Source organism: Marmota flaviventris, chromosome 11 (genome assembly GCF_047511675.1).
Source record: "Marmota flaviventris isolate mMarFla1 chromosome 11, mMarFla1.hap1, whole genome shotgun sequence".
NCBI lineage: Eukaryota > Metazoa > Chordata > Mammalia > Rodentia > Sciuridae > Marmota > Marmota flaviventris.
This window is the reverse complement of record NC_092508.1, coordinates 81,281,874-81,309,213: the sequence shown is the minus strand read 5'-3', so window position 1 is coordinate 81,309,213 and position 27,340 is coordinate 81,281,874. Positions and strand designations below refer to the sequence as shown.

General features: G+C 35.2%; 1 protein-coding gene across 1 annotated transcript in view; it reads left to right on the top strand.

The window, feature by feature from the left end:
• The window catches only part of Epc2 (enhancer of polycomb homolog 2), a 136,666-nt gene extending 117,709 nt beyond the window's left edge, over positions 1 to 18,957 (top strand). The window contains exons 8-14 of the mRNA XM_027937980.2: positions 1,811 to 1,900; positions 2,717 to 2,862; positions 2,968 to 3,311; positions 13,949 to 14,085; positions 15,442 to 15,601; positions 16,437 to 16,770; positions 17,695 to 18,957. Coding sequence (XP_027793781.1) covers positions 1,811 to 1,900; positions 2,717 to 2,862; positions 2,968 to 3,311; positions 13,949 to 14,085; positions 15,442 to 15,601; positions 16,437 to 16,770; positions 17,695 to 17,767 — 1,284 coding nt within the window. The 3' untranslated portion in view covers positions 17,768 to 18,957. The remainder of the gene's footprint in view (positions 1 to 1,810; positions 1,901 to 2,716; positions 2,863 to 2,967; positions 3,312 to 13,948; positions 14,086 to 15,441; positions 15,602 to 16,436; positions 16,771 to 17,694) is intronic.
• Positions 18,958 to 27,340: the final 8,383 nt, after the last annotated feature.

Below are 27,340 nucleotides of genomic sequence, written 5' to 3'. Positions count from 1 at the left end.
GTGGACTCACTCAGAATAAGTGAGTCCCCCTTACGGATTTTCATTTCAGCTTTATTTTTCTATAATGTTTATTCATATAATTTCCAAAGAAATTGCATTTTTGAAACCTTTAGACTTTTCTGAGTCCTAGTACTAGGTCTCAAACAACTCTCTTGTTTTTATTGGTATCCCTGCATTTCTAAAGAATAGTTACCTGTAATTAGATATCATTCACTGAGGCAGGTATTTAGAATGTAGCTGTTCTAAATTCAGGATTTTTATTGCTAAAAATAGTGTTACGGTGATCTTTGTCCAATAAACAAGTAAAAGAGGAATAAGGAATGTGAAGAAAACAAACATTTTAACCAGACTTACCCAAATGATGTACAGAAGGGCAGAAGAAAAAACCCAGTTTCTTCTGACTGTGCTTCTGGTTCTTTTAATATCAGCTCTTTCTTCCTATGTCATAGCTTTCCCACATATACTGGAATCTACTCTGGAGAATGATAGGAGAAAAGAGATAATATACTGTAGGCCTATAATTTCTAAGATTTTAATTGCAAACTTTCTGTGTGTATCTTAGATCAATGATTTGCAAAGAAACCAAACTGTAAAATTTATACTTTAAATTTCCTCTCAAATTTCACCTTTGGAACTTGGTTCCCTAGGAAAAAGAATCAGCTTCAGCTCACTGTTTTTGTATCTTCCCCATAGGGTTATTGGAGGTATATTGGAACCTCAAACAAATACCTTTCTCCCCTGGATGACTCTGCTAAGTGGTAATTTGGTAATTACCACAGTTTGGAAATAATGTGGAAAGAATATTTTTCTTCTCAAAATAGGGAAAGAGGGATTTGTGAGGTTCAAAATGTGCAAGTAAATATGATTGAGCTAGCATTTGTCAGAAAAAGTGGGACCCTGCCAAGTGAAATTGTGAGACAACTGAAACTTAAGTACCAAAACTTTTGTTGTTTTTGTTTAACTGTTATGGAGGAAATTTATCTAAAATATTTATTTGATGTGTTTGAATATATTTATATATCATTTAATCTGTTTTTATGACATAAGTATGCTATAATGTATCTGTGCTGCCCTAGAGAGCACACTGTTTGGCCTGATGTCACATGGCCCCAGACAGAATGCTTTTCAATGTGACAGCCTTTTGAAAGACTATTATTTTCCTTTAGGATTGACCATTTCTCTGCAACCAGTCTGCTTACCTTTAACAAATCTTCTTTCTTCTAATTTTCTGTTTCTGTACTGTTGAGTTTTAAAAGTAATTTTTTTAAAAATGCGGGGGGGGATATTTTTAAAAAACAAACAACAACCAAAAAAAACTCCTTTTGAGCAAAATCTGTTACCTTTATTGTGTTTTTTTGTTGTTGTTGTTTTTTGTTTTTGCCTGTTCATAAGTGTTTCTAGTTTTTGGCTTTATTACAGAGAGAAATTATTGGATAAAAAGAATACCTATTTATATGTGAAGCATAACTGTCATCATTAAGTATTTATGGCCACATATACTATTTGTAAAATATAAATGGGATACAGAAGAACTCTACTAATTGTTTTTAAGTTTATAACATAACACTTCATGCTAATAAGCAGTTCAACAATATCATGTATACTTACTGCAAGAACTGATTTATTAAAAATTAGAATTTTTAATCATAGAACATATTTACTAATCATTAAATGTTTGGGGGAATTTATTGCCCACTAGATGTAATATAGGAGTGATTTGCTGTTGGTGATCAGATTTTAATTTTAGGTCATTGCACTTATTGATTTATTGACTTTAAATAACTCCTAAATGGATACCTCTTTTGTTCAGGTACCATCCCCAGTATCAGAACCCGAAGAAGAAAATGATCCTGATGGTCCCTGTGCTTTCAGAAGACGGGCAGGATGCCAGTATTATGCTGTAAGAACTTTATTTTTTGTGATATTTTTATAAACTGGAATTAACAGATAACTCATGTCAGGGTGACGTAGGCTTGATCTAAAAATGGGAAGTGCATTAGTGGCTTTTATTTAACATTCCCTATGTGAACACCAGTAAAAGATGTTAAAAGATATTGAGTCCTTTCAAAAGGTTTCAGAATTCTTTGCTTGGAAATTGAAAATTCCTCATATTTTAGAAATCCAGTTTTGCTCTGGGCTGTAACTATAGCTTTAGCATTTGTTAGCCCCAGAATCTCCTAAGTTGGTTCTGGAACCTTTGATGACTGCTGAGTATTTATGGAAATTTATTGTGCTGCAAGTCTATCTTGTGCATGCATAAACTTGGAATTCTCTTTGTGCTGTTGTCAAGTTTTGGTGCAGCATTACATCAAGGAGTGGCTCTGACTCCCTAGTGCTAAAGTTTTCTCATGAAGTATAACTATAGAGTTAAGAGGATGGTTTTGACTTTCTTACATGGATTGTAGAGACCATTTATCTAATTGCATTATGGTAAGCACACACTGACAACTTTTCCAGGGTATGTGTATTTAATGTAGGAGTATGAAGATTTATTTACAGGTTATAGTGATGAGAGAAGGGGGAAATATGAAAGGGGACAAAAGTGGTAAGACAGAAAAATAAAATACGAAGGTAATGAGAAGGCAAAGAAATGGGCTGTATGTTTCTTCAAAGAGGAGGCTTAAGCTTGACCCATGAATGCTTGAAATACAGTTTTAACTTTTTTACTTTTTGTAACTACTCCATGAGTTATCTTTTCTTTTTTTTTTTCCTTCAGCCTCGTTTGGACCAAGCTGACCATACATGTGAGAATTCAGAATTGGCAGATTTGGATAAGTTGAGGTATAGGCATTGCCTTACAACACTTACAGTCCCAAGAAGATGTATAGGATTTGCAAGGAGGCGAATTGGCAGAGGTGGAAGGTAAACTGTTTGTTTTGATTGGTTTTTGTTTACCAGCTAGAAGCGAAGGTATAAAGAAACTGTTAAGTTCATCCAGTTAATACTTGGTTTTATGTTGCTTTTCAGAGTCATAATGGACCGAATATCCACAGAACATGACCCAGTCCTGAAACAGATAGACCCTGAAATGCTGAATAGTTTTTCAAGCTCTTCCCAGACTATAGACTTTTCTTCTAATTTCTCTCGGACCAATGCTTCCAGTAAACCTTGTGAAAATAGACTGTCCCTTTCTGAAATATTAAGCAATATCAGATCTTGTCGACTACAGTGTTTCCAGCCAAGGCTACTAAATTTACAGGACAGTGATAGTGAAGAATGTACCTCAAGAAAACCAGGGCAGACTGTGAACAATAAAAGAGTTTCTGCAGCATCTGTAGCTTTATTGAACACCAGCAAGAATGGCATATCAGGTAAGCTGTCACTGTATTTAGAGTATATCCTGATGCTCTTTCTCCTTAATTTTCATTATCTACTAAATAGACTCAATACCTTTTGGAGGTTTATTTTCCTAATACCACTCAGGAAAGAAATTTTATCTTAACCTAGTACATTTTTTTTTCCCCAACCTAAGTAACAAAATTCTACTTCAGGTGGTTCACATTTTAACCAAAATGTCCTAACTAGTATCTATAAAACCACTGAATGTGGATTTAGAATTTAGATTTGGAATGTGAATGTCTGATATGATAAAAGTGTAGGTAGAATGTGTAGAGTTCTCTGTGGGCAGACTACTGTTTACAAGCTGCCACCAAATCATCATAGCACAATATTCTCTGGTTCTTGTGCTACAAAAAAATTTCATTTTTGTGTATTCTTTGCTGAAATGAAAGCATTGCTTCTTGAGAGTACCATTGAATTTTTTCTTTCTAAAAAATGATGTTTTTTTAGGAGATTCTTTATGAATAGTTTAGATTTTGTCTGGTAGCTCACCCTCTCCCATTGAGATCAGAAAAAGTATTTTTTACTTTAAAAAGACATTAAAATCAGTTTAGTATTTTTATGACATGTAAATTGTAAATAATGTATAATGTTAGAAAAAACTAAGCTGTAATTTTAATTTGTTCTGTGGATAGTCCTTATCACATTTATACAAATGTGTATAATTTATAAATATCCTTATAATGTATTCATTGTAAATAATACATGGTATCCAGAAGAGAAAAATAGATGTGACTTGACTTATACTTTGGATAGCCTTTCTTTCTGTAAAGCATATGTATTTTTAAATTGTTTCCTGGATGGTGCATTTTAGGATTCGGAATTATTATATTAAATTTACTTAAAGTAATATGAAATCATTTTAGCTTGAAATTTGGTCTCTATAGTAATCAGTCTTTTTAATTACTGAACTGCCTATTTTTCAAGTTGATGTAGGCATTTATTTGTTTAAAAGTTGTAATAGAAAATTTGGTGCTTTGAATGATTGGAAATTGGCATATAATTTTCCAAATGTTTTGGTTAACTTTCTCCTAAATGAACTTAAGTAAGGAAAATGGCATCCCATTATATAAATTTCATGAGTCTGTGAACTCTCTTGAGCTTTTGAAACTGAAGTGGATAAATACCTAATACGATTTGGGGTCACAGTATTCTTAAAAATCTAAAGATAGTAAGAAACTGACAAATAATTAGATTAAATCTTTTATTTATTTTTTTTTAGCTAGCTACCTTATTTAACTAAACAGAAATTCCTGTATTAAACATTATTCAGAATAATTTTGCCAAATGGGAATTTAAAAATAGATATAGGCGTTTATCATTACATTTGATCATAGAATGAATTTTTTCTTTACCAATTTATACCATAAAAATTATTTGTGTGTATTTTTTCTCCAGCTAAGCAGGGCCAAATATTTACAGCTTTCTACCATATTTTCCAGATAAACTCTGGATTTAACTTGACTTTTTTTTGTAGAAAATGTATATATGTTGTATATGTTATTGTATCATCAATACATTTTTGTATACAATTGAAAAGCTATAGTAAAAAATTTTAAGTTCCCATTTGTACCAGCTATATTCATTATATAGTTTTATCACTTCTGGTTAGATGGCCTTAAATGAATTTAAAGACTGATATAAATTCCCTCTCCTACCTGAAGAGATAGTAAGGGGAGAGTTTGGGGAAAGTTGCAATTTTACTTGATTATGTATTGATCTGAAATACAACTTAATGTAACTTAAATGGTCCCAGATAATCAGCTCTATAATTCTATTACACTATCATATATCAGCATAAATAAAATCATTTAAAATACTATCTTTAACCATACATGCATGTCTCAGGGAATGTAAATCACAAGTGTACAATATTAACATCATAATCAATAAAGGGGTTTGTTTGTTTGGTCTGGTTTTGTTTTTTTGTTTGTTTGTTTGTTTGTTTTGGGTTTTTTGGGGGAGGTAGTTTCTTTGTTTTGTTTTGTATTTTTCTGCCTTTCCCTTACCATCAAGGGGGAAAAAGTAGTCTTTTTATTCTGTGTCCTTTTTCCTGTATTTTTAAATACCCCTGCCATAATACCATTTCATGCTTCCTTAAAAGACTTAAAGGCCTAAACAACAATTTAGGTATATTAGAAGCCAATATTTTAAAATCAGATCTTTCATATTTAAACATTTGTAAGTAGAGCAAATTGATTGTTTGCCTCTCTACTGACTATTACTCATTAGTCCTTGAGGCCAGTAGGCATTTTGTTTTTAATGACTTTCTTTTGTTTAATATTAAAATATTATGGCCAGGTGCAGTGGCACACACCTATCTATAATCCCAGGGGCTCAGGAGGCTGAGGCAGGAGGATCATGAGTTCAAAACCAGCCTCAGCAATGATGAAGCACTAAGCAACTCAGTGAGACCCTGTATCTAAATAAAATACAAAATAGGGCTGGGGATGTGGCTCAGTGGTTGAGTGCCCCTGAGTTCAATTCCCAGTGCTCCCAAAATATATAATGTATGGGGACTTGGGATTATAGCTCAGTGTGTGAGGCAATTAGGCACAGGACTGTAAATACCTAATGCCAAAAGTCTCTATATGCCATTTTTGTATATAATTAAAAAGCTGTAGTAATTTTAAGTTCCCATTTGTACCAGTTATATTCATTACATAGTTTTATCACTCTGTTTAGACGGTCTTAAATGAATTTAACTATAGTTCAGTAAAGACTGATATAAATTTCCTCTCCTACCTGAAGAGATAGTAAGGGGAGAGTTTGGGGAAAGTTGCATTTTTACTTTGATGGGCATGCACAAAAGAATGGACTCTTCATGAATTTTTGGTTTCCTTTATTCTGTATGTCTTTTGCTCGTTCTTAGTGAGCATAGTGGTCATGAGAACATTTTTTTAAGAATAGTAAGATTGACATGGGACCATATTTTTACCTTGGCAGAATATCAGTGAACTGAACAAATTATTAGTATTGAATTTTCTTTCACAGCTGGGAAATCTCAGCACCTAAAGAGCTTAATCAGAAATAGAAATCTAATGCCTGTAGAAAGTGTTTATTTATACCACAAGTTCCTCAGTTCTTAAGGAAACAGAGAGAAAAAAAAGAAAACTGTGTCTTACATGAACCAGAGGGTTATTGGCAAAATATGTTATTAATAACCATGGCAAATATGTTAATTTATAATTCCTGTGTTCAGAATATATTGTTCATTAATTTTATATTCTTAAAACTAAATTTGTATTCTAGTGATATAAAGAACTAAAGACTTCATTTCAAATCAAAGTGTGTGTTTTGTTAAGTATTAAGTAAAATAAAGATGTGCTATCTTAATTGAAAAACTCTTCTCAATAAAAACAGGATAGCCAGGCATGGTGGTGCATACCTATAATCCCACCAACTTCAGAGGCTGAGGCAGAAGGATCACAAGTTCGAAGCCAGCCCCAGCAACTTAATGAGGCCCCTAGCAACTAATGAGACTGTCTCAAAAGAAAAAAATTAAAAAGGGATTGCTGGGCATTGTGGTGCACACCTGTAATCCCAGCAGCTCAGGAGGCTAAAGCAGGAGTATCACAAGTTCAAGACCAGCCTCAGCAAATTTAGTGAGGCCCTCAGCAACTTAGTGAGACCCTGTTTCAAAGTAAAACATAAAGATATGTGGATATGTCTCTGTGGTTAAATGATTTGGGGTTCAATTCCTCAGTACAAAAATAAAAATACATACATGCACACACACACACACACACACAAACATATGGGTTAGGGCTCAATAGTTTAGCACCCCTAGGTTCAAATTCTGGTACAAAAAGTAAAAATAAAATAGGATAGAGAGAGAGAGAGATTGTGCTCAACATAGCAAGTGAATAGCCAAGGAAAATTATTTCTTACATAATATTTTAGGATCTTTTACATACAAAGCACTGTGTTAAGGTTTTAAAGTTGCAGAGTTTAAAAAAAAATCAATACTTCTTACCTGTAAGGACAGCACATGATAAATAATATATTCTTTATATAAATACAGGATAACATTTTTTGTCAGTTGAAAATGCAGCATTATTTGAGATGGTATTCTTAAGTTGAAAACCCAAGAAAAGTTATTTCATATCTAAAAGTGTTTTCCTTGTTCAGGCTTGAAAGACCATCTTAATTTACATTTAACCATGGTTTTCATAAATTCAGAGTTGCAAGTTACCACATCTTTCTCTTCCCACCTGTGTTAACACAGTAACCCTTTTGGCTAGTTCCTGATACCTTAATATTGCGAGTTTATAAATTCATTAATAGTTTGTTCATTTCCAAGAAGAATTCCTGATTTTTAATTTAATTTTGTTTCTCTTCTCATTTTTTCTTAAATTGCCATGAAATATTTATAAGTGTAAAAGTTTTAAGATGAGTAAGACTGTTAGCACTACTAAGATACTCAAAAGGATTTATCATTTTTATTAAGCTTGCTTCTGAAGGTGAGAAAAGGATTTAAACGTAAGGGATTAAAGAGTTTGACCATTAAGTGAATAATGATGACATTTTAATTGTAACTATTTAGGTTGGGTATCAGCAGCTTAAATGGATCTTTAATCCATTTTCATTATCCTCACACCCATTTGTTCCTCATTCCCCTACCTCCCTTACGTTTTTACTCCCTGCCCTTAGAATTTGTTAGTTTGCCTATAACTAAAAGACTTTATAGAATATATGTAGCCCTGGAAAGCTTATATCAACTCTCCTGGATTACATTTGTCCTTGGAGTAACACCAGCGGTTTATGTGAACCTGACTCCCTATTGTAACCTGGAAGATTTGAAATAGAATCTCCCTCTCTCCCCAACCCTCATCCAGTCCCATACCTGTCCTTCAAAACAAAAAAGCTTACATGCTGCTAACATTGCTTTAATAAAGCATGTGTTAAAACATATAGCAAAGACGTATGTAATAGATCTATGTGATAGATGAAAAATGCTGAATAATATATTCATTTTGACTTCTAGGGTAATGATGTCCATCTCATTCCACCATCCTTAAATGATTTTCACTACCATATTAGGTATTATTCATTAAGATGTGAAAACTTGGTCTAAGCCAGTATTTGAAAAATTCATAGCTTCCCAAGAATACATCATCTTAGCCCAGTTTGAGAAAAACTGTGTTGAAAGTTAAAAGGATTATGAAAAACAAAGGCAGGCATGCATTCTTGGGAAACAAAAAAAATCACAAGTTTGTACTCTGATGAGATGATCATCCAGGAGACCCAAAATGTGTTTCTGTTCAGTTTTTCTTTTATCAGTGAAACAGTAATACAAAGTTAGCAACTACTTGTAAAGGTTTCACATAAACTCAGGAATATCTCTGTGATCCCAAGCTCAAGAAATAGTGATCTAAAACTTTGTAATGATGTTAATGTAAAATCTGTGAAGGTACTCAAGAATATGTTTTTCATGGATCACTGTCAGAAAATAGGAGGAAAAGATGATAAGAGGTCAGCCTAAGCCAAGCACCATGTAAGAATCACAAACCTAAAAGGTAAAGGATAAAACGAACAATTCCTGGGACATTTGAAAACAATAAACATCCCAAAAATAATACAGATATTCCAAGGAAAGGTACATGGAATAAAAGCAGACTGTTAAATCCAAGATGAGTAATGGTTCAGATTACATAGAAGATAGCCAGAAAGGTTATGGGCTTTCATGGAAGATAGATTGTAGGTTATATATAATGAGATCTGGACATGCAAGAATTTACTTACGTATGGAATGACATATTTGTGTATATAAAGGGTGAAATTCTGTAACAGGTATACTGATCTGCCAGAATGTGTTACTCAGGAAGATTTATAAAACTTCATACTTAGGGAAAGAATACTTCCTTACTGTCTGTCTAGAGTTGTGAGGTAATTGTCACATTCACGAAACAGATTTTTGGGTTACTTTTTTTTTTTTTAACTGTAGTTGGACACAATACCTTTATTGTATTTATTTTTATGTGGTACTGAGGATCGAACTCAGGGCCTCGCATGTGCTAGGCGAGCACTCTACCGCTGAGCCACAACCCCAACCCAGGTTTATGGTTACTTTTAAACTGATAGGACTTTGAAGTATGAAGTGAATTTCCTTTCAAGCTAGCAACTTTTTTTTTCATTACAGCTTAATACTTATTCATAGTAGTTGGTCCATTCCAACAAACTCATACATGCATGGAAATCTATTTCAGTTTATGATCCTCCTCTTTTCCTTCTCGCGCCTTCTCTCCCATTCTCTTCCTTCTTCTAGACTTCCTCTCGATCATCTATTAATTTATATTTGATTGCTATCCTATTTTCCCTTTCCTTTATTTTACTCTTAACTTCCGTGAATGAGAGAAAACATTCGACCTTTGAGTTTCTGAGTTTTGCTAATTTCACTTAGCATGATAATCTTCATTTCCATCCATTTACTGACAAATACCATAACTTCATTCTTTTTTATAGCTTAGTAGAACAGTGTGTGTGTGCGTGTTTGTGTGTGTGTATCATAATTTCTTAATTAATTCATCTAGTGATGGGCATCTGGGTTCCATAATTTAGGTATCATGAATTATGCTCTATAAACATTGAGGTGGCTGTATCACTTTAGTATGCTGATTTTAGATATTTGGGGAGAATGCCAAGGAGTGAAATAGCTGGGTCATATGGTGGTTTCATTCCTAATATTTTGAGAAATCCTCCATACTGTTTTCCAGAGTGGTTTTAACTAGTCTGCAATCCCACCGATGTATAAGAATACCTTTTCCCCCACAACCTCGTCATATGCTAGCAACTTTAAAGATGAACTAGTGAGAGGAGACACCATAGCCCATGCCAGTAATCCCAGCCACTTGAACAGTTAAGGCAGGAGGACCTCAAGTTCAAGGCCAGCCTAAGCAACTTATCGAGACTCTGTATCAAATTTTTTGAAAAGGGCTGGGGATGTAGTTCAATGGTAGAACCACCCCTAGGTTTAATCCCCAGAATAGGGGAAAAACAAAAACAAAACATTCCTACTTCCACTTTGTGCCACCACTACCCCACCCCAGGCTGGCTCCCTACCATGTATTTCAGTCCTAAACAGATTTAGTCACTATAACTGTGACTTCTTCCTGATGTATTTTAATATGTGCCTCTTGATGCCTTAAAGTCAGTTATGGAAGTGTTTATTTTAGTTTTGAAAGTGTTCTAATAACTTAAGAAAGGAAAAATAATAAGTAGAGAAAATGCTTTCAAATTTTTACCATTTACCTACCATGGTGTAAATGAACCCTGAGAGCCACGATTCAATATTGTGTCTGTGCCATTAAAACCATATATTTCTTAACTACTTCCCTTTACCCTCAAAATGATAAAGGAGTTAGAAAGGGTGTTTTGTCTGTATTCCAGTTTTGTATCATGATTACTCTTTGCTGTTTTTACTATTTTGTCCAAGTACTACTTTGTTTAAATACTGAATTTTTGAGGTAATACTAAAGAGAAAATTTTAGATGAAGACCATTAGCTTGTTTCAAATATAAAATACCTTAATAGTAAAGAACAATATCAAGAAAGGATATAACATACTGAGTTTGGGGGAAGGGGAGAAGAGGGAAAAAATTAATGTAACTTTAAAGCATATACATATTATAGGATGATATTAAGTTTTTAATCAGTAATTCTCAACTTAAAAATGAGATCAGGAACGAGATTTTTGGTATCAGAGTCAGCCGAAATTTTAAAAAGCTGAGAAACACCATTAATTTGAATAATTTGGACTGAGACATGGTTGGAATTTTATGAGTTCCTATAAGTAGAAAAAGAATGGAGTTTCTGAGCAAATGAATAGACTCACCAACACAAGACAATAAATGCAGACGTCTAAAAAAGTAGGTAATTTTATCACCATCCTTTTTAATATATACATAATGATCATCTGTTTACAAAAGCAAGTAGGACACCTGTAGTTGGCAATGCTGTGTTAGCTGTGGACTACCAACCCAAAAGTAATACTTTTTTAAAGTATGTTTTTATTAGAGCTTTATAGTTATACGTAGTAGTTGGGATCATACAACAAACTTACACATGCATCTAAAAGTAATACCTTTCATTTTTTTAAATGGCAGTTTATTCTTTTCACTAATTTAGATATTTATGTATCTTATAAGAAACGCTTGGGACCAGAAGTATCTCAGATTTCTGAGTTTTTCAAATTTAAAATAGTTGTGTAGCCTTTACTATTTGAGCATCACAAAATCTGAAATCCAAAATTTTCAAAAATCCCAAATTCATTGAGTATTGTACATTCAGAAAATTTTGGTCTTGGCAGCATTTTAGATTAGGAATAGTCAACCTATACTTTATTCTGAATTAGTTAAGATTTTACTAGCTCTCTTATAAGATTTTGGAAAAGGAGTCTTATTTACATTTCTATTTTGAAATAGCCATAAAAAGTATTTTCTCCTTATTTGGTTTATTCCTCAGACTTAACCACTTTGAATCTCCTTTTCACCACACCACTAAGCTCAGCTCTGGACAATCAATACTGGATTTAAGGACTGCTAATACCAGATTCCAAGTTTACTTCTTTTGAAATGGTCCACTCTTATTGTACATATAAGACTTACAGATTTATTTGGGTTTGAGATTTTCCTCTCTGACTTTGTATCTAATAAGCTGTTTTTCATCTCTTTCTCCAAGGTTTTCAAACAGCTGGAAATTCATGAATACTTCACATTTTCATTTGATTTTGAAGATTGTAACTTTAGAATTAAATTTTTTTTTCATTTAAAAATAGAACACTTGCAGTGAATTTAACATATCCAAAGAAAGATATTTGATTTTGTTGGTAATTCAGTAAAATAATTAATATGTACTTCAAAAAAAAACAGGTAATGTTAAGATTTTCGAGTGAGCAGTAAATAGCTCCAGATTTTTTAATTGCTATCTGGTTTTCCCCCTAGTATGATTCAATACAAATTTTAATGATAATGTTGTAGAACAGAAATGAAAGTTTTTCTAAAGCTTTGTTTATCTCTGGGGCTTTTTGTAGGAGTAGGCTTTAAATTTCTCATTTGTGATGCTCTTAAGCAGGAACATTGTGGGGGTAGAGTCATGTAACCTGGGTTCAGGGTGAATCCTAGTCATATTGATTAACTAACACAAAAGGTGACTCATACAGTTGGCATTTCTTTATGTGTATCTTTTCTTCCCAACTACACTGCAGAACTTTATAGTAGTGACCCTCTTCTTAATTTGTTTTGCCCTGTATTCACTGTAACTCATAGTGACGCACTCTCCAGCATAATAGATATATTTACTTGTTGCTTCAGTGAAATAGGAGAGCAGAAAGAAAGCTATAATGAAAAGTAGAGTGTGTCTGTAATCCCAGCTTCTCAATAGTCTGAGGCATGAGGATCACAAGTTTGAGGCTAACCTGGGCAAGTAAGACCCAAAATGGACTGGGATCTAGCTCAGTGATAGAATACCCCTGGGTTCAATCTCTTGCCGCCCCCTCCCTAAAAGGGGGGTGAGTAGAGCAAAAATGGCCCTTAGATTATATGTATTCTGATGGGATTTAATGTTTCATTACTCTAAAAATTCAGTAACCTCTATGGAAAGTAGCTTTTGTGTCCTCTAAATCAGTTTATCAGTGATCTACTTAAATATCAGTGAATGAAATTTTGTTTACATTTCTTTGAGGAAAATGATTCTTAATTTAACTTGATTGATTGATTATTTATTTATTTATTTATTGTGTTGGTGCCAGGGATTGAGTCCAGGGGCACTTAACCACCCCAGCACTTTTTAATTTTTTTGAGACAGGGTCTCAATAAGTTGCTAAGAGTCTAAGTTGCTTAGGCTGGCTTTGAACTTGTAGTCTTCTGCCTCAACTTCCTGAGCTGCTGGGATTACAGGTGTGTGCCACTGTCCCCAGCTTAGTTGATCTTTTAATCAACTAAGAAAATAATATGTTTTTATATTAGACCCAATTTTAACACACTTGGCCGCAGTATGCTTGATTATATCTGAGAATACAATTGTATCTTTAATTTTCTCAAAAACTCTTTATTTCTAGCTCCTATTTTTATAGGTAGGACTTATTTTAAGTATTGAACTGCTGGCTTAAATATAGCCAATAGTTATGTTAGATGAACATCTATTTTTCTAATTTGTAACTAAAGAAAGGTATTTTCACTTCAATGTCATATGACATTGAAGTAAAAATTAGTCTTGCAGGTGGTCTTGCTTTCTTACTATAAGGCTATAATTTAGTCATCGTCATTATTTACATTAACAAATTGAAATTTTTCTCATTACATGGTCACCATAATAGGGAGAATTAAAATTAATAGTAAATGCCCTAAGTCTGAATAAATGGTAAAATCCTCATGTAAGAACTGTTATTCAACAAAAACTATGCCTAGAAATCTTTTTTAGCATTTTGATATTAGGAGATCATGGATTTAAGCATATGCCATACTTGATGAAAGATTTGTCATTTTTATTGGGTTCCTTGACTTATGTGTATTATGATTTGATTCCTCTTCATCTTAATTGTGGAATAAGTTTGCATTGTATTCTATTTGTATTAAGTATATATTTAAAACACATATTTATCCTTTATCAGTAACAGGGGGCATCACAGAAGAGCAGTTTCAGACACATCAACAGCAATTAGTTCAAATGCAAAGACAGCAACTTGCTCAGCTTCAGCAGAAACAGCAATCTCAGCATTCCTCGCAACAGACACATCCAAAAGCACAGGTAAGCCCGTCTTTTAATCACAGTTGTCCCTTTCTTTTTCTTTTGTGATTTTGTTGTTTTGTTTAGTTAGGTCACAGAAAATAACTGATTTTGCCACTCTTGATTTTGAGAATTTCTTTTTAATTTACATAATATTAAGTGAGTAGTTATAAGCTAATCTCTGAATATTTTGAGAAAAGTACTGGAGCCCAAATATGGTATTTTTAATTTAGGAAACAAATAACTTTTTATTGGAAGGGTTATTGAGAATTTATAAAAGTAATTATGTGTTCTTAAAACTATCATCCCCATTCTTGATTTTATAACATTTTTGATCCTTTCTAAACTATGTGTTTAAGTGCTATGTGGCTGTGCCTCATGAAGCTAGAGGTAATTCTCTTTGAAATGTGCAGTAAATCTAAGCAGCATAGCCCCTTGCCTCTGAATAATGTTTCTCTGTAGCAAAAAAATTGCTTCTAGGGAAAGTTGTTCATAAGACACTGTTAAATAAAGACACTAGGGATAAGAATAAAAATACTTTATGAAAACTGTAGGAACCAACCCTGCCAATACCTAGATATATGAGCCTTGTAAGATTTACTGTGGACTTCTGGCCTCCAGAGCTATGTGGGAATAAGTGTCTGTTGTTTAAGCTTTTAAAAACAAAACCAAGCCAGGCTGTAATCCCACTTATAATCCTACCTCTAATTCCAGCTACAGTGGAGGCTGCAGCAGGAGGATCACAAGTTCAAGGCCAGTCTCAACAGTTTAGCAATACCTTGTCTGAATCAATCAATCAGTCAATCATAAAATGGACTGGTGGTATGGCTCAGTGGTAAAACACTCAGGGATCAGTCCCCAATGCTGCCAAAAATATACATACACACATATTTATATCTCAAGTTGAGCCTTCTGAAAAGAATAAACCTTGCATTTTTTAGGTCTTAAATTGTATTGCTCCATAATTATACAGGTACTCAATTTGATTATGTTCTGCAAACTCTAAGGCCAGCATCTGCCCATAGTGGTTCAGCTTATTCTCAAACAGTCAGTACATTGACCTTAAAGATCCTGAGTCAAACACCACGGAATTCTCAGTGTCCCTGGGCCCCATCAACGCTCTTGTGACATCTAGATAGGTCTGGACGTGGCTTTACAGACTATTGCTATTGGCTTTAGTAACAGTTGTAAGTTTTATACAGAATCAGGGAGTGGCCATTTAACTTCCCTTCAACTGTGAAGTCCTGGATCTCTTAATCTAAACAATTGTGACTATTGAAGATTAGAAAGGCAACAGTCTCTAGGGTTTACTCCATTCCTTAATGTTCATGAAATCACATCTAAGAAACTGAGAATTTGACTTTGTCTGTTTTATAGGGCTCAAGCACCTCTGACTGCATGTCTAAAACACTCGACTCAGCCAGCGCCCACTTTGCTGCATCTGCAGTGGTCAGTGCACCTGTTCCAGGTCGCAGTGAGGTAGTCAAGGAACAGAACACAGGCCACAGCAACATAAATGGTGTCGTCCAGCCTTCAGGTACAGCTGGGGTTTCACTTGAAGTTATAGCTCATGAAAAACTTGAGTTTGGTTTTATTTCTTATCTCCAAAGGAAAAATGTATATAAGAAGTCAATCATTACTCTTCAGAATTTCTGTGGAAAGATATGGGGAATAGCTGGGTATTTTCTAGAATTCACATAGTGTCACTCCCTGTTTCCTCCTATATGCTGGCTCCCTAGCTGTGTACACTATCCTTCCTGGTTTCATTCCTAGACTGTTAGTTGCTTCGTATTTTAGTATATCCATTGAACTAATTACTGACCATCACCATTGAGTCATCCACATGTAGATTAAAGAGTGAGATATAAGCAAGGCAGTCTGATAAATAAGCTTTAAATCAGATTTACCTTTCCATCCAGCATACTCATGGGAGATTTTCTTTGACACCTCCTCCTGAAATGCAGTACTGTGAAACCCTGTGTGCTTTTTACTATCCTGAGTCCTCAAAGACAACCTTCACTTCTTTCTTAGACTTTTGGCTTTTCCATTTGTTTTACATATACCCATGATCCTGTTGACCATCTATCTTATTGTACTTGCCTTCAAAGTCACCACATATAGAGGCAGCAGAATGCAAAGCCTCTTTATGCAGACCAGTAAGCAAGAGGGTGTGCTTTGGGTTATATCAGATGAGTATATTGTACTTAATGATAAGCAGCTCTTTTTGGAGAGTGTTATGTGAAAAGTTTTAACTTGGTATTTAATTAGATGTAAATGTTTGCATTAATTTTTACTATTAAACTTCTAATTTTTAAAGTGTTTTATTAATGTCCCATTACACTAATTGAGTGGTTTTTCTTTTTATCTTTCAGGAACCTCTAAAACATTATACTCCACCAATATGGCTTTATCATCCAGCCCAGGGATTTCAGCTGTACAACTTGTAAGGACAGTTGGCCACACTACTACAAACCACTTAATCCCAGCATTGTGCACAAGCAGTCCTCAAACACTTCCCATGAACAATTCCTGCCTGACAAATGCAGTGCACCTCAATAATGTCAGTGTTGTTTCTCCAGTCAATGTGCATATCAATACACGGACTTCAGCACCATCGCCAACAGCCTTAAAACTTGCCACAGTTGCTGCCAGTATGGACAGAGTGCCAAAGGTTACTCCCAGTAGTGCCATCAGCAGCATAGCAAGGTGTGTGTGTATTCTCTCTCTGCTGGCTATTTGTGGGAGGAGAAAGACTTTTTTTTTTTTTTTTAACTGTTCTAGCAATGGGTGTCTAAGAGACTTGCTTTTCATCATCTTAAGGATCTGCTTAGCATAAGGCTCTGTGACTTAGGTTATTTGTTTGAGGTTTCTATTAGGATGCTTAAATGTCAACCAGAATTGTAAAAGGAAAAAAAGAAAAAGGAGAAAATGTCAGATTGGCAAATAACATCACTATTTTTTAGAAGCTTCATTTACTTTTTTTGTTGTTTAGACAGTCTGGAAGATTAGAGTTGTTATTATTAATTCCATACCAGAATTTCAGTTTCAAATCACAATTTATGTGTTTTTAGCATTTTATAAAAAGAAATTTGATGTATATGTTAAAATTGAGACTATTCCAGGAGTAATTAAATCTGTAATAATGTATTTAGAGTAAGTTTTTATATTTTTTTAATCACACTAATGCAGAGAAGACAGTAAATCAGAAAAAACTGATTTGCATGTATTAATAAGTACATGACCTTAAGCCTATAAAATTAAACTCTAATTGGAGGTGATTTAAATAATGTTGTACTCCCATTGATGATTCTCTTTGAGCATCATGTATTCCACCTATTGTAATAAACTGGGATTGTCCTGTGTTATATATTTCATCAGTAATTATCATTAGCTTCTACAAAAATCTGTATTTAGTTGTTATCTTTCCTTAAAAAAATTAGTTATAATCAAGAAACTAGAAATTAGGAATTTCTGAGTTGAAAACATCTTCATTCCTTTCTGGAAGTAATAAAAGTGGAGAAGGTTCTTAGGAAGTCATGTTTAATTGTAGTCACATAAAATTGCAATCTATAAATGCTGAGTGTTAACAGATCCTAGAGATTAATGTTTATTTTACTTTTTGCCTCATAGAGAGAACCATGAACCAGAAAGATTGGGTTTAAATGGAATAGCAGAGACAACAGTAGCTATGGAAGTGACATAACCTAAAACATGTGGCTTTTCCTGTGTGGATGGTGTGCAGTCATTCATATTCCAGCTGAATGCAAAAGGCGACACTCTGTGGATCACAGAGCGTAACAATGGACCTAAATGGACTACAGTATATCGGATGTTAAGTCGATATATGATGTATATTTTGTAAAATTGGGAAAATCACTACCTTGTAAAATAGTTTATTTGTATCATCAATATTATTTCTGTTACTTGAATAGTAGATATTCATCATCATGCTTTTGCACTTGAATTTGCAACTGAATGGATTTTAAAAAATAATTCTTTAATGGGATCATGAGCATGAAATGGGATCCTGCATCACTTGTTTTAACTATTTATTTTGCCATGTTTACATTTTGTATCTTGTAAAAATAAATCCAACTTTGTGTCTAAAAAGTTAAAGATTCATAGCTAGGAAATGAAATTCTTGTAATTTTTTTCTAAAGGAACTGTAAAGTTTTCACTTGGTTCATTTTGTTTCACAATTTGACTAGATGGACTTTTTGGTAAATACTTTAGTGGCATTTCACTGTCAAATATGAAGTTCAAGGCAAAATAGTATTTTCTATTACTGTGCAGGGGAAAGGGATGGATCGATACATGCAAATTTAATGTAGTAACTCACTTTTCCATATATTTTGAATGTATATTTCTATTTATAATACCAGTTTATAAAAAATAATTACACAGAAAAAACGGACTAGGAAAATTATGCATCTAGCACATTTAAACTGTGCAGACATGAAAATTTTTCAAGGATTACATTTTATCTGAAGACTGCATATTTTAACTGGCTTTAAAACTGTAACACACCACATAAAAGATATTTACCAGGTATGTATTGCATTATATCATTGCAATAAATATTGGAAGTCTAGATATCGAGCCATCCCAGGTGTTGGGGGGGGGAGGGTTGTGGCAAGATTGTCTTTTCAATTTTGGAGAGTTTTCCTGTGGCTACAAGGCAAGTAACGGGTTGGAAAAAGTCTGACTGTAAGCGTTGGACACCTTCATAGTGTAGTGTTTTAGTGACTTTTTTTATACGGTTCTTGTAAATTAGATACGTGTAGTGGTGTTTCAGAATGTTTGTTTATGCACTAGTTCAGACAACTTTCCCTGTTACTTGTTCTTGATAAGTGAAAACTGCAGGGAAATAAAAAATACATATCAAAACATGGACATGCTGCATATGTGTTTATTTCACAATGTGCACACAGTAAAAAAGAAAATTTAAGGGAGATGATAGCACTTAACAGCACTTTCCATTGTCACAGTGCTTTCCAAGCATTAATAAAAAGAATTATAAGAAGCTCATCTGTGGGCACTATTGGGTTTCAGATAATCCAATATAAACTACCTTTGATATGAAAAGTTCTTAAAATATTTTACAGAATGTAAGTAATTTTCAGTGTAGCAGTCATTGAAATCTCATAAATGAGCCTCATTTTATAAATAAAAGTTTAGAGTAGAATTATATTGCAGGGGAGTTTTGTCAAGTAAGTACTGGGAAATGTAAATATTTTTAATGAATACAATTAAAACCATTTCAAACTTAACATAATTTTATACTTTACATTTTTTATATCTGCAGTCCTGAAAGTTGTAAATTGATATGTCAGTTGAATTAATGGGCCAAGATTTCTGAGAGTGGTTTTTATTCAGGTCCTAACTGTGTAAAGCAATTTATGGTCAGAACCATAGGAAAAATAAATAAATTTAATTTCTTCATTGGTTGTGACCTGATAGGATCCATTATCGTTTCTGCCATACTACCTCTGGAGTTACTCATTGCTGATTATATAAAGGAAATAATTTTGATATGTATTATGACTGTGTTCATTCTGCTTATAGTTGGATGTATCTTCTTGCTATTAAGATTTTAAAACAACTTTAGTGCCAATTTCAGAGAAAGCATTTTTCCCCCCATTTTACTGAAGTAAAGCATGAAGTCAATTTGCCTTATGTGATATATGTGTTATAAATAAGTAAAACAAAAGAACTATTTGTACAGTTTCTGGAGGTGGTGGCAAATCCAGAACTTACTGAAGACTGATGACCAATTTATTTGTTCCTTTTGAAGTAAAATAGAAAAAATAAGCCTTCCTTATTTTGGTGGTTGTAACTGTTTTCGTGGATGGCATTTCAGTTACTTGCATACACATTTTTCCAGTGCTTTTCAAAAACAGAAGAAGTAACAGTACTTGTTCTCATTTTATTAAATTGGAGGATAGTTTATTTCTGCACTGGCAGTACTCTGGACAGCACCACCATCTTTCTGTTTTCTGAGGAAACTAGTATTGGTACCTGGAGCTTTTAGAATACTGGGGGAATGTTTCATTGGAGGGTGGTGGGAATCAAAGATGTTTTATTTATTTTAAATTAACAAAGTAGTAATTCTCATGTGCTAGGATATCCTTTAATTCAGTAAAAAGGAAAAGTATTTGTAAACTGCATTTTTCTACCTTTCTCAGTAATTCAAAGTCTTTTTTATGATGTAGCTCTAAGTGTATTTGAGGAGGTGTTGATATGTTTCTTTTGCAAAAGACCAAGGAAAAGTAAAAGTATTTGGAGACCACTTTAAAAAAATAACACATACATATATTCTGGCTGTTTTAAAAAACAGGAAATACAGTATTTGTAACTGTGCTTAATAGTTTTTAAAAATTATTTCTCAGGTAATTTGGGGTGGTGGTGTGGAGGAATAGTAAGGAAGAATGACATTTCAGAAAATTTGATTTTTCTGACTTGTAGTACAATACTGTGCTTTTCAACAAATTTTGTTGATCATTAGTACATTTATGATGAAGTGTTTTCTTGTCCCTTAACTGACTTGACGAACTACTCAGTTAAAAGGTAAGGATAACTCAAGTGATTCTGAATATTATATCCTATAAGACTGGATGATTTCATCACTAACAGCAACATAACAGCTAGTTCATGGAGCTGGGCGGGTTCTCTCAGTGACTTTTCTTTAGTCCTATCAATAATTGTGTAATGTGTGTACAATTATTTTCCTATTTTACAGATCAGAGAAAAAAATGCTTAGAGGAGTTTTTTGCTTTCCCTGTGCCACATAGTTACTGAGTTAAGAATTAAACTTGTAGTCACCACACTTCTACCCACTGTCTCCCATCTATAACATGAAGAAAGTACCCTTCCAAGAAGTTCTTCTTGTGCTTCTTAGTCCACTTCATAGCAACATCCAAAGCAGTTTTTGATCCATGTAGAAGACAGCCTTGGGGGAGGGGTTGTGGCTCAGTGGTAGAGTGTTCAACAAGCATGTGTGAGGCGATGTGTATGATTCTCAGCACCATATAAAAATAAATAAAACTGACCATCTATAAAACAATTATGTATTTTTAAAAAAGACAGCCTCCAGCACTCTTACAGCACCAGGCTGAGTACATTAGATGCCACTGTGGCTTCTGGCCATCCATCAAGCAAATCCAAACCAATCAGTTTATCCTCCTTTGTCTGCCAGATCTAACCAGTAAGTGCTATAAGGTTGTCAGCACACAGCAACTGAGCAGTGCTGTGTGCTGAATCTTGGCTGAGATGAGCCCTTTCTGGACCTTAGCTGCCCCATCTGTAACATGAACAAGTTCCTGAAACTATGAAAGAGGTCATACCCAGAAACTTGGTGGAGGTGTGCATGTGGCCCATGTGTCACTGGTTGCTTTACCAAGGAAGCAAATGGTATCAGATCTAAGGCTGATCACAATTCGTCCAGAGCTGTTTTTTTTTTTTTTTCAAATCTATTATCATCTATTATAATCAAGGCTGAGTCTAGACAATTGTATTATATTGCAGCTGAGCTTGTATGGAACCAATAATTCTAACCAATTTCAGAGTCTCAAAAGGGCATAAGAATTATATGTATGTATTTTTAGAAGCAAGGACAATGGAGAGACAATTGAGAGAATACAGAATACTCCCTTCGCTACTTATCACTGAACTTGTATCATAACAATGAATAGGTAGAATTAGATAACTTCTAACCTCTCTGCTAACTCCAACACTGTAGGAATTTAGTTCTCCCCCCACATGCGTACATCTGTAACATGAACAAGTTCCTGAAACTTTCTCAAAAGCAAGTGGCTCCCGTGCTTTTGAGAAAAATTGCCTTCCCTGCCTTCATAAGTGTCCATTGGCCTACTAGCACCTTCAAAAGTCAGACCCTGTGTGCCTCCTCCAGATCCTTTTCCTTTTCCTGTTATTTAAAGGGAGAACTACTTGTTTCATGTATACAGGGGTGTTTTTGCTATTACTTGCCATAAAGCTTGAAATTTTAAGCCACATTCCTCCAGCAACAGTTTATTAGATTATGTTGTCTTTCCCATTCCTCCCCCAACCTCCAAGACTGGGGATTGAACACAGGGGCACTCTACCACTGAGCTACATACACCTGCAAGCTCTCTTTAATTTTTTTTTTTTTTTTTGGGGGGGGGGGGCAGATAAGATCTCAATTGCAGAGGCTAGCCTCCCACCTCAGCATCCCAAGTTGCCAGTATTACAGGCATGCCCTGCTAGACCCACCTAGTCTTTTATGCCATATCAGGAAAAAAATTCATCTCCAGTATACAAACTTGGTTTCATGAACAGCACATTCTAGAGCAAAAAAACATTTTCCATTTACCAGTGTTGAAACCATTTAGCCACTGGTATAAAGAAGAACACTGTTGGGCCACCAGAGTTTATGGGCACACATAGCTACTATATTATAACACCCATTTCAGTTGCTTTCACTGCAATAAATAGATTTAGATCCTTGATCAAGTGTGCCTAGGTTAGAGTTTGCCAATATGAGGGGTATCAGCCTTCAGTATAGGACATCCATATGCCACACTATGGAGTAAAAAACTTGACACATATCTTAGTATATAAGGAATCTTAACAGGCTGAAATCAAGATGGTGACTGGGTTACGTTTTCATCTGGTGGATCCTGGGAAGGGTTCACTTCCATCTCCTCAGGTTGTGCACAATTCTTTTCCTTCTGGTTGTCAAAGTCATAACAATTTGCTTTGAAGCCAGCAATGAAGAATGTTCCTACTGCTTAGCATCTCCTACTTTAGGAGCTCGCCTGATTAGACCAGGTCCATGCAGCTTGGTCTGATTAACTCACCTGAATGATTAAGTGCTCTAATTAATTAACTGCCAAAGTTCTTCATCTTTGCCATAGTGTGTTGGTTAGGAGAAGGTCACCAGCCTTATGTGCACGTGGGGAAAGGAATTAGAGGAGCAGACATTGGGAGACAGGAAACAGGGCCATTGTAGGATGTGTCTGCCACCACATCTTGGTAATCGGTTAACTCTAACCTGCTACCACACATCCCAATCTTCATTCACCTCAGGATCGTGTATTAATTCTGCACCTCCATCCAACTCACCTATTATTATAGAAACAGTTAAGATGCTCTGTAGTTCAAATATTTTACTGCTTTGTGAATCATAAATCCCACAGTCCTGGATGTTGTTGGGCAGGAGGTCAGGTTAGGACTAGAGATTAGATATATCAGCAACACCAAAGTCTTTGTGGAAATGAACTGAGGAGAAAGAGAAGTGTGAACAGCAGAATGTTCAGCATCTGAGTGGCCAGGTTAGTGGGTGGGGAAGAGGATGTGGTCATCCAGGAGGCTTTCGTCTCCCTGGGAGATCATACAGAGGCAGCATGCACAGATGAGTGGTCGGTAAAGTAATCCAGGCGATGGGAGTTAAGTCAGGAACATGGGTCAGAAAGCTTGAGGACATGTCTTACCAGCACGTCTGGCCATCAGAAACACCTGGGAGAGCTTTTAAAAAATACAGATGCGAACCATGAATCCCACTATTACGTATAATTTTTATTATAATAATAATATAATAAAAATATGGAAAAAATAAAAATACTGGTGTGCGTCTCACTCTTCCCAGGTCAATTGAATCAGGCTCTCCAAAAGTGAGTCTGGATGCTGGTATTTTGTGCTTGCTTTAGTTCTTTTGTTTGTTTGTGTAGTTGGTTGCCTTTTTTGTTCATAAGTTCCCCATGTGATTGCAGCTAAGGTTGGGAATTACTGGTCTAATTTTCCTATTTCACAGCTGTGACGGTGGACAAGTAACTTCACTGAGCAACTCAGATTTTCTCAGCTCTTAAATATAGAGAATTAAATTATTCCCCTAGTCTCATTAGCTCTACGAGAATACAGAGAATTCTCTCACTAAACAAGCTCCATGGCCACTAGAATCGTGTGAATTTTGAAGAATTCCTTGCAACAAATGTTTTCCCTTGCCCTTTAAGATTTTGCAAGTGTAGGCTTTAAAAAACTGGTTCTACGCAGGGCGAAGTCGCACGCACCTGTAATCCCAGCGGCTCGGGAGGGAGGCTGAAGCAGGAGGATTACAAGTTCAAAGCCAGCCTCAGCAAAAGCGAGGCACTAAGCAACTCAGTGAGATCCTGTCTCTAAATAAAATACAAAATAGGGTTGGGGATGTGGCTCAGTGGTCAGGTGCTCCTGAGTTCAATCCCTGGTACCCAAAAAGTAAAATAAATTAGTTCTATTTCAGCAATTCAATGTAGATTTAAAATATGGTTACTTAAATTCTCTAGGGCAATTCCTAAATATACCCCATACCTTCCTATCTCAAATGATCTAAGTTCCTGTTATCAATCCCAGAACATCATGCTCAAAGACCTGTTCCTCTACAGAGTGTAATTAGCACTTTTCAGGCTCATTTATTGCCAATGCTGGAAGTTTCCAGCCTCTCTAGACCAACAGCTGTCAATACACCCCTTTTTAAGTGTATATTACTATAGCATACAGTCCAAGATCCCAGCAGATGCCTGAAGTCAAGGATAGTATGGAATTCTAAATACAGGTCATCCCTCAGTGTCCACAGGGATTGGTTCCAGGATCCCTGTGGATACCAAAATCCATTGATGCTCAAGTCCTTTGTATAAAATGGCATAGTATTTGCATATAACCTATGCATGTCTTCACATATTCTTTAAATCATCTCTATATTACTCATAATACCTATTGCCATGTAATGCAATGTAAGTTGTTATACTGTGTTATTAGGGAATAAAGACAAGAAAATATCTATACATGTTCAGTAAAGATGTGATTTTTTAAAAATATATATATTTTTTATTTGTGTTGGTAGAGCCATAGATATGGAGGCCCAACTATATACATACATACATACATACATACATACATACATACATACATACAACTATGATAGTTTGATTCATAAATTAGACACAATAAGAGATTAACAAATAATAAAATAGAACAATTACTGGGGCCATTATTATGTAAAATCAGAGTTATTTGAACACAAGTATTGTGACAATGTGACTGTTGGTCTGATAACCAAAATGGTTATTAATTAGCAAGTGGGTAGAATATACAGCATGGATACACTAGACAAAAGGATGATTCACACCCTGGGCAGATGAAGTGGTATGGTGTGAGATTTCATTATGCTACTCAGAACAGTGTGTATTTTAAAAGTTTTAAGTAGTTTATTTCTGGAGTTTTCATTTAATATTTTGAGACAGGCTGTCTGGGGCAGGTAATTGAGAAGCTCAGCAAAAACTGCAGATAAGGGGGATTGCTATAGTTGACTACAAAGACAAAATAGTTGTCCTTTAAAAGCTGTTTTAGAGGAACTTTTTCTACCTAACATTTACACAGCATATTGGGACTTCTCTGGAGTTTTTCTTAGTAACTTTTTGCCTCTCTGTGCCATCTTTATCCTGAAGACTTCAAATCGTTTATCTTTAGCCCAGAACTCTGCTCTAAATTCTATTCTCCTGTATCTAATGCTTTGTTTACACCTCCATTTGGAAGTTTCAGCCATGCCCAAACTTACCATGTGTAAAATGGAAAAAATTTTCCTACAGTCTCCCTAACCATTTCCACCACCTCTCCATCCCACCACCATCTAGGACTTCCCATCTCAGGATATGGCACCACCATGCACCTAGACGTCATCTCCCTTCCCTTTCCTCACCAACACCCCACTCTTACACTCCACTGACAATTCTTTTATCTTCTTAATATGTTTCCAAATATACAGAGAATCCATCCACTTTTCTCCCTGTCTAGACCACGGCCACTTCTCCCACTTTTCCCTACTTCCATCATTGCTGGTTTCCAGGCAATCCAATGGGAGCATATGTCCTTTAACAATGAGATTCTATCAATTCCTCCTAGAATCCCACTTGAAATTGCCATTCCTACCATGGCTGTAACCTCCCCCAGGGCTCACCCTGCCTTTCTCTCCAGACACCCTATCTTACTTCCCACCCCACTCACCACTCTTGGGCCCTCTAGTCCTTGACTTTAGCAATTTCCTGCCTTGGTGCCTTTGAAGATGGAGTCCCTTCTGCCTAAAACACCCCTCTCTCTACCCTCTTGGGCTTTGAGCGTCCCCTCTCGGAGAGCTGTTCCCTGGTCATCCCTCTAAAGAAGCTACTCTCTGGCCATCCTCATCTGGAGGATGGTTGTTTTCTGTCTCAGTTCTGATCTTTGAATTATAAAAGAAATAATTAGTCTGTCTGTTTCCTGGTCCTGTGTCTCGTGAGCCTTTACAGTGGTAAGGACCTAGTCTCTGCTGTATCTCCTGCACTTGGCCCAGGGCCTGCCACAGAGTAGGTATTTGTGTCCTTGGTGAATGAGTGAGTGCAGGAATAACAATTAGTTCTATTAAATAAGGTCAAGAGTTTCCTCTTCATTTCATTTTTTAATTCTTTTTATTTTTATTTATGTATTTATTCATTTGGTCCCAGGGATTGAACCCAGGGACACTTAACCCCTGAGCCACATCCTCAGATCTTTAAAAAAATATTTTATTTAAATACATGGTCTCGCAAAGTCACTTAGGGCCTCGATAAGTTGCTGAGGCTGGCTTTGAACTCACAATCTTCCTGCCTCAACCTCCCAAGCAAGTGGGATTATAGGCATGCTTCACCATGCCCAGCTTTTTATTGTTATTTTAAACCAAACACGGTGACCACCAAACAGCTTCATTTTTCTTGAACTTATTAGCCAAACAAAGCAGTTTCCATTTAAAATAACTGACCCTTGGCTTCACATCCTAATTTTCCTTGTGAAGCTTCCTTCTGAGATTGCTATCATTTTATCCAGCTTTCATTCCACCTCCTAGCAGATGGCTGTGGGTGGAGAGTGGCAGAAAATAGGCTTTAAGAGTCCTAAAAGCTATTTTTCTGCTTACATTTATATGGACTTAGCAGTTGTACTCAAGTGTAAGAACATCCAGGAGCAGGTTGGATAGCTGCTGATTTTGTCGTCGTGTTTGTAAGCTAGAAATCTTTCTTTAATGTTGCTGTAAGACGTATCTGGGTCTGTGTCTAATCATTGTTTCCTTCTACATAGTGATGTCAGGGTGCATTTTTGAGAAAGATCGGATTTCAACAGTTATGGGGGATTGAATGAGTTATCAAAGCTTTCCACTTTAGCTATTCTGTAGGAACAATGCTGACAACCATCAAAAGCCATCTCAGCTATTTGCCAAAAAAAACATAAATTATATTTGTACCCAAACTGTTGGATGTTT